Here is a 13300-nt window from a genome sequence, read left to right as displayed (position 1 = left end):
GGTTGTACTCGATACTATAGAACTTCCCTTCGAGTTTCCTAATCTCAGCACAGTCTGCGTCCATCTTCTCACTAGAACAAGACCAATCTTTGTTGACCTGGTTGATGACCAGTGCAGAGTCTCCATATACCATGAGGCATTTGACGCCGAGCTCGACAGCTAAACGGAGTCTATGGAGACATGCTTCATACTTCACGGTGTTGTTGGAGGCTAGAAAATAAATTCAGAGAACGTAATGGAGCTTGTCCTTAGTTGGAGTGAGGAACAAAATGCCAACACCAGCACCGTTGATGTTGAGGGCGCCATCGAAATACATTATCCAGTGCTCGGGGCAAGTAGCGGGGATGGGCTCCTGGATCTTGGTCCACTCAGCGATGACGTCAACCAGCGCCTATGACTTAATGGTAGGTCTGCTTATGAATTTGATGGAGTAAGTGCTGAGCTCGACTACCCACTTGACGATGCAGCCGTTGGCCTCTTTGTTACGAAGAATGTCCCCTAGAGGGAACTCGGTGACCATGGTGATCTTGTAGTACTCGAAGTAATGGCGGAGCTTGCGCGACATGACCAAGATGGCATATAACAGCTTCTAGACCTGAGGGTAACAAGTTTTGGACTCATTAAGAACCCCACTGATGAAGTAGACTAGACGTTGCACCTTATAGGCGTGCCCAACTTCCTCGCACTCAACGACGATAGCTGTGCTAATGGCGCGAGAGGTGGCGGTGATGTAGATCAATTAGGTTTCATCTGGTTGAGGTGCCGTCATGAGCGAAGGCTTTGTTAGGAACAACTTGAGCTGCTCGAAGGCCGTATCAGTCTCCTCCAACTAGGAGAAGCGCTCGGAGGCCTTGAGTAGTTTGAAGAACGGTAGTCCCTTTTCACCGAGGCGTGATATGAAGCGACTGAGAGCAGCCATGCACCCTATGAGCTTCTGTATATCCTTTATGTAGGTTGGCCGTTTCATATTGGTAATAGTAGAGACCTTGTTGGGATTGGGTTCAATACCGCAGGCGCTGACGATGTAGCCCAGGAGTATGCCGGATGAAACTCCAAAGATACACTTTGAGGGATTCAACTTCCATCTATATCTTTTTAGGTTGGCGAATGTTTCTTTGAGGTCAGCGATGAGATCGTCGGTGGTTTTGGACTTGACGACCACATCATCGATGTAAGCTTTGATGTTGCGGCATATCTGTTGGTCAAGGCACATCTAGATGGCCCCTTGGTAGGTTGCCCCAATGTTTTTGAGTCCAAAGGACATGGTGGTGTAGCAATACGCACCGAAAGGTGTGATGAATGACGTTTTGATCTGGTCATCCTCTTTGAGAGATATCTGGTGATAGCTGGAGTCACAGTCAAGGAAGGGAGAGGAGTTCATAGCTGGTGGTGGAGTCTACAACCTCGTCTATCCATGGTAGACCAAAGGGGTCTTTAGGGCAGTGTTTGTTGAGATCAGTGTAATCAACGCATGTTCTCCATCTTTATTCTTTTTTTGAACAAGAACTAGATTTGCTAACCACTCAGGATGATACATTTCTTTAATAAATCCGGCAGCTAGGAGCCATTTTATTTCTACCCTAATAGCCTCCCTCTTGTCTAGCATGAATCATCGGAGTTTCTGCTTGATCGGTTTGGCAGTCGGTGAGACATTCAAGGAGTGCTCGATCTTCTCCCGTGGTACCCCCGGCATGTCTGCAGGTTTCCAAGAAAACACATCGGCATAGGCACGTAGGAAGGAGATGAGCGTGCTTTCCTATTTTGGGTCAAGATGAGCCCCAATCTTGATGGTCTTGGTGGGGTCATCGAGGCCAAGGCCGTCCTCCTTTGTTTCCTTGGACTTTGCAGAGGCACGTGGAGGCTCCAACGCTGGGATCTCTAGGTCATCGGTGGGCACCATCTTAGCATTGATGACCATGCTAGCCATCTGGATGGAGAGGTTGGTGGCTTCGACGAGGGTGAGACTCTCTGTTTCATAGGCGTAGGCGATGGAGATGTTGGCCCGTAGAGCCAGAACTCCAGCAGGCGAAGGCATCTTCAGTACCAGATAGGCGTAGTGCGGTATGGCCATGAACTTGGCCAGAGCTGGTCGACCAAGTATGGCATGGTAGGCGGTGTTGAAGTCGGTGATGTAGAAGTTGATGTGCTCGACATGGAAGTTGCTAGCCGTGCTGAACTGTACTGGGAGGGTGATCTCTCCCAGCAGTTTGGATGCCCTACCGGGTACCACATCCGAGAAGGAGGAGTTGGAGGGAGCGAGGTCTTCTATTCTAAGGCCTAGCTCCTTTAGGGCTCCAGCGAAGAGGAGGTTCAGAGCGCTTCTATCGTCGATGAGTACTTTCCTAAAGAGTACTTTCTTAACGATGGCATCAAGGACAAGAGGGAAACACCTTGTGTAAGGGATGTTCACCCACTAGTCGGCCCTGCTAAAAGTAATGGGGACCTCAGACCAGGGGCGATAGCTAGGGTTTGTGATGGCGTCTTATGTATTGACGGCGAGCACCCAGCGGGCGGTGAGCTTTTGATCTCTTTTGCTCTCGACGATAGTGAGGCTCCTGAAGATAGTGGCAACCACCTTGTCATGATCCTGAAAGGCGTTATTGTTGTCCCTAGGTGGTCGGCGACCTCTAGCTTCATCGTCGTTGTCATCGTCCTTCTTTTTGGCTTAGAACTCCTTAGCCAAGCCAAGACAGTCCTTCATCTTGTGCTTGCTGTTCTTGTGGTGGGGGCATAGGCCTTCGAGGATCTTCTTATACTGCTCATCGTAGTTGCACTTGGTGCAAGGTTCATCGACGGTGGTGATGATGTGGTCTGGTCGGTGGCGGTGATATTGACTAGCTTTGGACCCTTTTGGTCGATCACGACCGCTGTCCTAATGGTCATGGTCGATGTAGCGGTGGTCACTATGACATCGTTCATCGGGGTGTTCGTCTCTGTGGCGAGCTGGGCAATGAGTGCCCACATCCTTGTTGAAGTGAACTTTGGCTTCTTCGGCGACGGCGTACTGATCGACGGTCGTGATCATCTCACCAATCCCCTTTGGTGGCTTGCGATTGAATTTGGAGAGGTCATGGTGATGGAGTCCTCAGATGAAGGCGGTGATGACTTCTGCTTCCGTGATGTTGGTAATAGAATTCCTCATCTTAGAAAATCGCCTAATGTAGCTACGGAGGAGCTCAGACGGTTTCTAGTAGATGCGATTCAGATCGTGGTGCCCGGCCGAGTACATGTAGCCATGTCGTTGTCGGTGAAGACTTTCTTCAACTATTCCCAAGATCTGATGGAATCCGGGGGTAAGGGTCGCAAGCCAGTTCATCGTGGTTGGCGTGAGCATGATGGGAAGATAGTTTGCCACGACACTGGTATCTCCCCCGGCGGAGCACACAGCGGTGGCATAAGCTTGAAGCCACTATGTGGGGTTCATCCGTCCTTCATAGGGCTCGACCCCGGTGATTTTGAAACCATAGGGCCACTGGAGTGTTCAAAGTGCTCTTGTGAATGCTCGGGGCCCTTTGGGATCATCACCATCGTGATCGGCGGCATTACCGACATTAAGCGCCTAGAGGGCTATGTCCAGATTACCGAACTCTTTCTCATATTCTTGGCGCCGGCGTACTTCCTCTTTATGGTGGGAGAAACGGCGCCCATCGATATGACGTTGCGTGTCCTGGCGATTGTTGATGTGCGCTTAGACATCTTGTTCCACTTCTTGATCGTGTTCTAGGTCGCCGCCATGCATCTTGCTTGTATATGCGCATGCAAGCCTCAATAATTGATTAGCTTATATGGAGTTAGCTTGCATTGCATGGCACTATAGACGTGGCCTTTGCTTGCTCATGATCATCTCGCATAGATGTGGACATGTGAACTTGACGCAAGGGCACGTACGTCGCCTCCAATGGTGATGTGTCGTCACTAGATGGCAGTGCCACTTTGCGTGCAGTCTTATTGAGATCCATTGGACGAAGACTCTGAGATTGGCCCCTGCAATGAGAAGCAGTAACCTACGGATGTCTTGAATTCCATGGAGAGCCATGCCACCGGCTTCAGATTGTAAAACACATGTGAACCTTGTGTAAGGCGGCGGCGTAGCAAATTGCTGCCAATCCCAATTTGGTCATGATAGGGTACAGAGTCATCCTATCCAACAAGGTGTTGTTTCTAACTCCGAACACCATCACTTGTCACCAACGTGTTGCCTCGGGGTTCATCACAAGTGTTCATGAAGGTCGCCGTGGAGTTGCCACAAACGACGTAGATCTTGAGGTACGCCATGGGATCAGCACGCACACCCCCTACCTAGCGCACCAACTGTCGACAAAAGATGCTTAACAGTCCTCCGAGGGGTATCCCATGAAGGTAGATTGATCGGCAGAGGTGCGCGTAATCAAGAACAAGAAGGCAACAGAGACACAAGAGTTAGACAGCTTCGGGCCGTCAGCGCGACATAATACCCTACTCCTGTGGTTTGTTGGTTTGTATTGGCGATCGTATGATATTGCATGTGTTTTGAGGGGGTCCCTACCCACCTTATATAGTTTGGGGGAAGGGTTACAAATCGGTTAGATCTAGGAGATAACCGGAAAGTAATAACAAATTACACGAATCATGGGATCGAACGTATCCTAACAGATCTCATAGTATCTTCAAGATATCTTTCTGGTGTCTTATGGGGCACACCGAGCAGCGCCGTGCTCCGCAAGGCTTTGTCTTATGGGCTGGACCACCCCTGGGGGCGTAGCCCATGTAGTCTGTCATGGGTATCCAGGGTCGTACCCCCACACTAGCCTCGTCCCAAACATTCTCGCACTTCAGATGAGACACTAACCTAAGTGGAAACACTCTTCTCTAGCATAATCTTTGTTAAACATGAAGCACTTGGCTAACCCTAAGGATATCAACATGGGGGTGGAAGAGATAGCTACCTTGGGCTGCCACTTCTGTTATTTATAGGGCTATTACACATTTCCAAGAATGCCCCTAGGTTTAGACTTGAACCACTCAACCACTAGGGGCAAAATGGTGTGCAATTTGTCTTTCGTGCATTGGAGGGCCAAAAGCCCTTCATGAAATTGTTTCGCTCATCGCAAGCACTCCAATAACGCCACATGTCGCCTCAAGATCCTCCCATAAATTTTGAGGCCCAAATCTAGAAACCACACCACCTACAGTTTTGAGGCCAAAATCGTCAAACCCTCTGGGCCTCATAGCTGCTATGCAAAGCCTCATATGTTTGACATGTGCCCTCTATGCATGTATTAGATCGAGCTCAGGGTGCTCACATGCATGGTATGCTCACAATTCATAGACCATCAACATGCACTTCTCATTAGATGTGTGAAAATTTAAATAAATATAGTCTCGCTGGGCGACGCATTGGGTATAGATATACTACTACTCCATCTGGGTAGAGATCTGGCTTGATTAGATGATTAGATCTGAAATATCATTGTGGCTACACTCCTAATTAATCAGCTAGGACAAATACTAAATAGTGAAAAGCAGCATGCAACATGCTATCAATTATTAATTGCATCAGCTGATGAGCACTTCCTGATAGTATTGTAGTACCTCTAGGATTGTATTAGATCAGGGGATAAACTTGACTTAGATGAGAGATTTGGTGATGTACCTCACCATGCGCAGTCACAGCCATAGCACCACCACGACATGGCCACTGGAGTCATAGTAGGGGAAGCCGTGTAGGCGCCCGCTAAGTCGTCGAATGCAGCAGCAGTGCAGGTGCGGTGCTATGGTGGCGGTGAAGGCGATGGTGCTTCCCGTCGCTCACAGCGCCCCTCTCGATCGGTCTAGGGTTAGGAACTTTGGGGTGGGGTTGGCGGCTACCAGTGACCTCATGTCATGTGCCTTCAGCCCCCACCGTCCTTTTATGGCGCTGCGCGACTGGGGCCCATCAGCTAGGAGAACCGGCTGAGTGCCCCTGATCAGGGCATGGATCAAGGGCCTAATTGGTCATTGGGCCAACTGGTGTAGATCAATCTAACATTCTCCCCTTTGATCTCACCTTATAACTTAAACTTAACTTACTTTATCTTTTCCCATTCCATCACAGATCAATCCATAGAGCGTGCCTCATCGTCACAGTCAATTGCCATTAGATTTGATAGCTACAATGTACCTCTCTGTTTTGAAATATATTCTCAACTAGGCCCTCAGTATCCAGAAATCATAGGCTTTCTCGTAAACCCGTGCCAACTGTGTGTTCTCTGAACGCACTGGGTGGTTAGCCTTTGGTAAGCGGATCCACAAGTACTTGCTTGGTACTCATATGCTCAATGCTTTGAAAATGATTCTGGATTTTCTCCTTTACAACATATAACTCAATGTCAATGTGTTTGGCAGCACACTTGACCTGTTGTCTTTGGAGTTAACTACTTTAAATAGTTATTGCTATTGACTACCATTGTTAAATCCGGGTACTAATTCTCTTAACCTCCTTTTGCCTGTTCCTTAAGCCTCATGTCAAGCTATACTATGGTATGCATCACTGATGACACCACAACCGTTTCTTTGGAGATTTTCCACAATAATACTCCAACTGCGAGCATTAGCAACTACTGTGGATTTCACTACATATCTCGTCAAGACTTAACATTTGTACCCACAACTATTTGAGAGTACTTGTTCTTTCTTACTCAGCATGAGGCCTACGATACTTTGCAAAATTACAAGACATCCTTAATTCCATTCTAGTGATCTATATCTGAACTGGACTTCTTCCAAAATATCCCGGATACGTAAACTACATCAGGGTAAGTTCTTACTTGTACTTGTACACTCATCAAGCTTCCAACAGCTAAAGCATATGGAACCATGTTCATTTGATCGATCTCATATCAGTTCCTGAAACACTGAAAGTTCCCAAAACTATTACCCTTCACTATAGGAGTAGGCATAGGTTTACTCACATGCATACTTTATTTCTTTAGAATCTTTTCTAAGCATGCCTTTGTGATAGTCCTAATACCCCTTTTCATCTATCTCGGTGAATTTCAATTCCTAGAACCAATGAGGCTTCATCAAGATCATTCACATTAAAACTTGAGGACAAAGACTTCTTCTTCTCCAATGGCAGATTAACATTACTACTAGTGAGTAGGATGTCATCTATACACAGGATATGGAAAAAGAATTTTCCATTCTTAAACTTTGCATAAACGCTATTGTCCTTCTCATTTTCTTTAAAACCCAAACTTTCTCATTATTTCAACAACTTCAAACATTACTGTCTAGAGACTTGTTTTAACCCATAAATGGATTTCTACAGGCGGCATCCCATACGTTCTTTTTTTCCACAATAAAACCTTTGGGTTGTGCTATGTAAACGTTTTCATACAAATCTCTGTTGAGGAATGCCATCTTTACATCCATCTGATCTAACTCTAAATCGTAATGCGCCATGAACACCATTATGATTCTAAAAAAAATCCTTGCATAAGACTAGAGAGAAAACTCTCATTGTAATCTATTCATTCTCTTTGCGTAAAGCCTTTTCCTACAAGTTGTACTTTATATCTTTCTATATTCCCTTTGGAGTCATATTTTGTGTTGTAGACCCTTTTACAATCTACTGTTTTGGCTCCATTAGGAATTTCTTCTAAGTCCCAAACAACGTTGGTATTTATCGAATTTATTTTAACTTCCATAGCTTCTTGCCATTTAGACGAGTAAACGGTTCTCATGGCTTTTTCAAATGAGGTGGGATCACCCTCCATTTGAATTTCTTCACTAACATAGACTTCATAGTCATCAGAAAAAACTGGTTTACTAATTCTTTGAGACCTTGTGAGGCCTTAGCTACTAGCACTTTCATATGGGGCTATTGTTGCTCTTCATTGCTAAGAGGCAATTGATTCTACAGGCTTCTGTATTATAAGATCCTTGTTTGTATTATTCATCTTCTTCAAAGAGCCAACAACAGGTGTTGTATAAGTTATACAACATCAACAGGTATTGAGAAAATCATTGTTTTTTAATTACTAAAGTGGGCACGCAATTCCGCTTCTCTTCAAGTCATAGATCTCTACATACCATGCTCCCCCAGATCATCCCATCTTCTAAAAAAGATAGTGTACCTTCAAATTTCTTATTTGGGTTTAATCTATTAAAATCTCATATGGTGCTTTAAGCACCGCCTTTATATCTTTGAGGCTGACTATGCTATCTTCCTATCGAAACTTTAAAAAAGTATAGGAATTTAGCTATTTTTCTGCTGAGGGGTATCGTTATTATGATTGTTGTACTCCTCCGACGGTCATATTCATCTTAATTAATTTTTTTATCTCACTCTTAATGAAGTGTATCTTTCTTAATTGATCTTTATCTCACTCTTAACGAAGAGTATCCTTCTTAATTGATCTTACTGTTCTCCTCCTCGAAATATAGCATAAACTTTACTACCATAATTTCGAGAACTATTTAGGAAAACTGTGACCGAGGAGACACTTATTACTTACTTCATTCATATGATTACGTCATGCAAATAAAGTTATTTCTTGATTTGTATGGGAGTACAGTTTCTTTATTCCACTTCAAGAACTCATCGAGGTCTTTTATTAACTGTACTTTTGCAAGTCACGCTTGCATCTTTTTTTGTCTTTTGATTAGTATTGACCATGATGGTGTATTTCTATTGTTCCATGGTTAATACTAGGATAGTATAAGAGCTACCCAAACTTCTCTCTCTATGCGGGATACTCTCCTTTACGAAAACTTAGTCATAACGACTAAAACATTCACTTATACTTTATTTTCCAATTAAATCTTCTCGTTGGTTCCAATTTAATCAGAAAATTAGTAAGCCAACAAAAAGTTGTCCCGAACTGGCTTGACTCAAGCCTTTTTATTCACATACCCCAGCATTGCAGCCCGTTGGCATGCGCCCAAGTGATCTCGTCGGTTAAAAAATAAAACATAGAAGATGCTTCTGCATCAATTCTACATTATCGTTGGGCAGAAAATAGAATTAATACATAAAACTGATAAATTAACTTGAAAGACATATAACTACTCTTCAAAATTAAATTCTCCCATTGGTTCAAATTTAATTAGAAGATAATCAACATCATTACAGCAGAAACACGATAATAAAATACATTCTATTAGTTCAAGAGCATTTCTTGGTCTTTATCTACTCTCTGAAAAATTGACCACGTTGGTGTAAATTTTTTTCAGAGATTTAAACTTCAAACTTAAAATCATTATAATATTGTTATCATCAACGTTGGTCAGAAGATAACAATACCATAATTTAACATAAACAAATCTAACTACTCGTCTAATTTAAAAATTTTCGTTGGTTCTAATTTAATTAGAGGATAAACATAATCATAATTTACTAAAAGTAATTGCTCTTCAAATTAAATTCTTCCGTTGGTTCGAATTTAATTAGAAGATAATTAGCATTAAACTTTGCAGCGGAAACCTGAAAAAATAATGTATCTACTTTTCAGAAGCATTTTACTATGTACTTATCTACTCTCTGAGAAAATTATCCCATTGGTTTCAATTTTGACAGAGATTTAAACTAGACAGAATCATCAAAATTTGCTTCTGAAAATAATAAAACAAAAACTCAGTGTTTACTGTTCATTTGGCCCAGCCAAGTGAAATAGTCCGCTGTCGATCTCTGTTGCATGTCCGCGTGCACGGCCCAGTGGCGGCTTAACATGGCGCGCGCCCGTTCCCCCGCGCCTAGGCCACAACTTAGGCCTGGGCCAGGAATCTCCAATCCCACCTGGGCCACTCTCGGCCTGATTCGCTCTGAGCCATCCATCTTGATCCGACGGCCAGGCGTCATTTGCGCGAGATCAAAACCCTCTTGCGGTCAGCTCTCCCCTGAACCCTAACTCCATTTCCTCCTCCCCTTTCTCTCTCTACGCCATAGCGCACCAGACACAGAAGCGACGGCGACTCAAGGCTGCCGGAGAAGAGGAAGTGCGGCACCACTGTGGGCCCCCTTGCCGAAGCACGCGCTCCCCAGTGGGTGAGCGCGCCGCCGTCGAGTGGCCTCGCATCGGCGCCCTGAGCCTACGCGCCGGCAACCCAACGTCGAGCGGCTGCTCGTCCCGTTCTGCCCTCGCGACGGCAGGTTTCTTCTCGCGCGACAGCGGTGGTGATGGCAGCGAGAAAACTGAGCAGGTCCCTCCCCTCTCCATCCATCTTTCTAGGGTTAGGTTTAGGTTTAGGTTTAGGTTTAGGGTTGGGGTTCAATCTGATTCATCTCCTTCTTGATTTCTTTTCACTTTTCTACCCCAGTCTAGATCTACATACTAGAAAGCCCTTGCTCTGGTACCATTGATAGTATTGTAGTACCTCTAGGATCATATTAGATCAGGGGATAAACTTAACTTAGATGGAAGATTTGGCGATGTGCCTCGCCATGCGCAGTCACGGCCACGGCGCGCACCGCGACATGGCCACTGGAGTCGTAGTACGGGAAGCCGTGCAGGTGCCCGCTAAGTCGTCGAACGCAACAACAGTGTAGGTGCGTTGCTGTGACGGCGGCGAAGGCGATGGTGCTTCCCATCGCTCACAGTGCCCCTCTCGATTGGTCTAGGGTTAGAAACTTCGGGGTGAGATTGGCGGCTACATCTCATGTCATGTGTCTTTAGCCTCAACCATCCTTTTATGATGTTGCGCGATGAGGACCCATCAGCCAGGAGAACCAGCTGAGCGCCATCGATCAAGACGAGGATCAAGAACCTAATTGACCGTTGGACCAACTGCCAACTGATGGAGATCCATCTGACACTTCCATTTTCACAACGTGCTCGCACTACTAATAAAACCATTTTTAGGGGCGGCTGGTAACCCTTTGTAGGGGTGGTTTGGCCAGCCGCCCCTACCGAACCGTCTCTACAAATCGTGCATTTGTAGGGGCGGTTCCCAGGCCGCCCCTACAAATAGATTTGTAGGGGCGGTTGGTTATTGAGCCGCCCCTAAAAATAGATTTATAGGGGCGGCTGGTATTACGAACCGCCCCTACAAATCTATTTGTAGGGGCGGTTGGTTATTGAGCCGCCCCTAAAAATAGATTTGTAGGGGCGGCTGGTATTACGAACCGCCCCTACAAATCTATTTGTAGGGGCGGCTGTAGTGCCAGCCGCCTCTATAATACCTGTTTGTAGGGGCGGTTCAATCTAGAACCGCCCCTACAGTACATTTTCCCGCCAAAAAAAATTCAAATTTACAATTCAAATTCGACCAGAACTGTTTATTTCTGCGTATTCCATCCAGCATCCGCATTGCCGAACGGCCCGCGACCAACGTTCCAAACCGCGTTTGCGTTGCCGAACGCCACGCGACCAACGTTCCGAACGCGACTATATAAAGTACAATTACAAGTCCAATTCGTAATGATATATATATACAATCCATCATTAAATATACAAATTTCATACACATTGTTATCAACGTCCTAGAGCTAGCCTTTCAGTCTCACGAAGGTGTTGGTACTGAGGATTTGTACCTAAGTCAGACTCTCGATCATGGTAGGCGCCTCTGACGTGTACAATCTGGTCCAATATGAAGTTGCAAAGGTCGCCGACGAGCTCTAAGAGTTGGTCATCCTTGTATGGGTCTCTTTTCATTCCTTTCTCTTCTCTCCACTACAAGAAAACAAGTTTCAGTTTAGTATTTCATACCATTTATAAAGTTTTTATACTACGGGTGAAGAGGTTCAAACTTACCCTTAAGGGGTGTCTCCTGTAGGCACCGGTGTTACTCATCATAGAACATATATAGTATCCACAATGTACACTCCCAGGCCTCTGCTTGGGGCACTGTGTGTTTTGCATATGAAAATATTAGGTAATGCTTTTGATAGCCATGTAACGGAGTACTGAAGAAGTAAGTTACACTTACCGCACATAGTGTTTTTATAGCCAGCTTTTCCTTCCTCGCTGGATCATGCCTTCCGTGATGATGCGAGACATAGAACCTAAATGCCCTGTTCGAATTATTTTAGCAAATACAACTTGTTAGTATGCATAAGTGAACGTTACAAGTATGTATACAGACATATAAGCTAATGAGGATTGTCGATATGTATACGTCTTGAGAATCGATATGAAGTCTTTGTATGTCGCCGGGTCCTTATCTATTGAATCAAAGACCCATGCCATGCTCTTCCCGACATCGACGGCTATACAAATCCAGTGGTTGCTGCATGAATTTAATCATAGAACTAGATAAGCTCTTTTACATCGAATAAAATATATCGAACATAGCTTTAAGTTATAGTTGAACTTACTCGAAGTTGTATGGTAGCCATATAGTAGAGTGTTGTTGGAGATTTTTGAAAGCCAGAGCAATGTATGCCGCAACCTTAAGGGACTCTTCCCTTAGCTTCGCACTACGGATGCGCTCTTTCTCCCGAAGAGTCTTTGCAGCTGCTAGCTCTTTGGCATCCAGTGTCCACCGTTTAGGGTAATTAAAATTTGTTTGGGCTATAGCTTGAGGGTCTACATACCCGGCTTTCACACTTGGCATTTGTTTGACAATGTGCACTTGCATTCTACAAATCACGGCGTGGGTTAGTTACAACAAAATTCAAAGATTACATTCATATCATATCGGAAGGACAAGGACTTACAGGCACCACGTGCGAATTAGATTCATCTCCATTTCTCCCAGGTGAAAGCATGTGTGCATGTCATTGAAGTCAAAGACAATTTTCCCGGCTAGGCTTCCAAATGTGCCGGTGGGAAAGCATGCTTGTATGATATCTATGCTCGTTGGGAGAACACGCAAGTACCAATCATGAAACCTTCTCATTCCAAGTGGTAGGCGCTGGATGTCCCGGTTTGGTAGGAAGGGCTTGCCTCTTTCATATTTTTTTGGGCAATCCTTTGACCATTCGATGGCATCAACATTTGGATACTGCTTTGCAATTTGGTGAAGTTTGCTACTGACGGCCTCCTCAGAACCCCGTGATGGGACATTTTTAACTTGGTTTTCAGGCTTGAACTGATCATGGGAATACCACTTGGACACCGACGAGACGTCTTTGATCGGAACATAAACTGGCCTTATGTGGATTGGAATCTTCTTTCGGAGTTCCCATTCAGGCACGTCCTCATCTTCTTGTGCATCACCTTCTTCAGGAGGCACTCGTTGTTCATGTATCGGTTGTGCTTATTGACAAGACTGTGGCATCTCATGATGCACTTGCCCGATACGAGCTGGAGAAGGTTGTGGCATCTCATCAGGCACATGCTCGATAGGAGGCGGGAAGAATGTGGCATCTCAGGAATGTGGGGGTCACGAGACGGTGAAA

The 13300-nt window shown here is 45.1% G+C and overlaps 1 protein-coding gene across 1 annotated transcript; it reads right to left on the bottom strand.

Moving 5' to 3' along the window:
• Nucleotides 1–11402: 11402 nt before the first annotated feature.
• LOC136532061 (uncharacterized) lies at nt 11403–12689 on the bottom strand. The gene is made up of 6 exons (XM_066524687.1): nt 12617–12689; nt 12275–12538; nt 12076–12186; nt 11887–11971; nt 11712–11804; nt 11403–11630 (listed from the first exon to the last, which is right to left on the bottom strand). Exons 1-6 carry the CDS (start codon nt 12673–12675, stop codon nt 11433–11435), a joined length of 810 nt encoding a protein of 269 aa, XP_066380784.1. The 5' UTR covers nt 12676–12689; the 3' UTR covers nt 11403–11432.
• Between the last annotated feature and the right edge of the window lie 611 nt (nt 12690–13300).

This window comes from Miscanthus floridulus, unplaced genomic scaffold (genome assembly GCF_019320115.1).
Source record: "Miscanthus floridulus cultivar M001 unplaced genomic scaffold, ASM1932011v1 fs_518_1_2, whole genome shotgun sequence".
Classification (NCBI taxonomy): domain Eukaryota; kingdom Viridiplantae; phylum Streptophyta; class Magnoliopsida; order Poales; family Poaceae; genus Miscanthus; species Miscanthus floridulus.
Note: the sequence above shows the minus strand (reverse complement) of the source record. Positions and strands in the feature narration are given on the sequence as shown.

Bases quoted from the DNA above. Each gene is read 5' to 3' on its own strand.
- LOC136532061 (XM_066524687.1), bottom strand. From the start codon at position 12,675: ATGCACACATGCTTTCACCTGGGAGAAATGGAGATGAATCTAATTCGC. The intron at 11,972-12,075 runs GTATACATATCG...TAATTCGAACAG, and splicing joins TTCATATCGATTCTCAAGAC to GGCATTTAGGTTCTATGTCT. The intron at 11,631-11,711 runs GTAAGTTTGAAC...GTTTTCTTGTAG, and splicing joins ACAGGAGACACCCCTTAAGG to TGGAGAGAAGAGAAAGGAAT.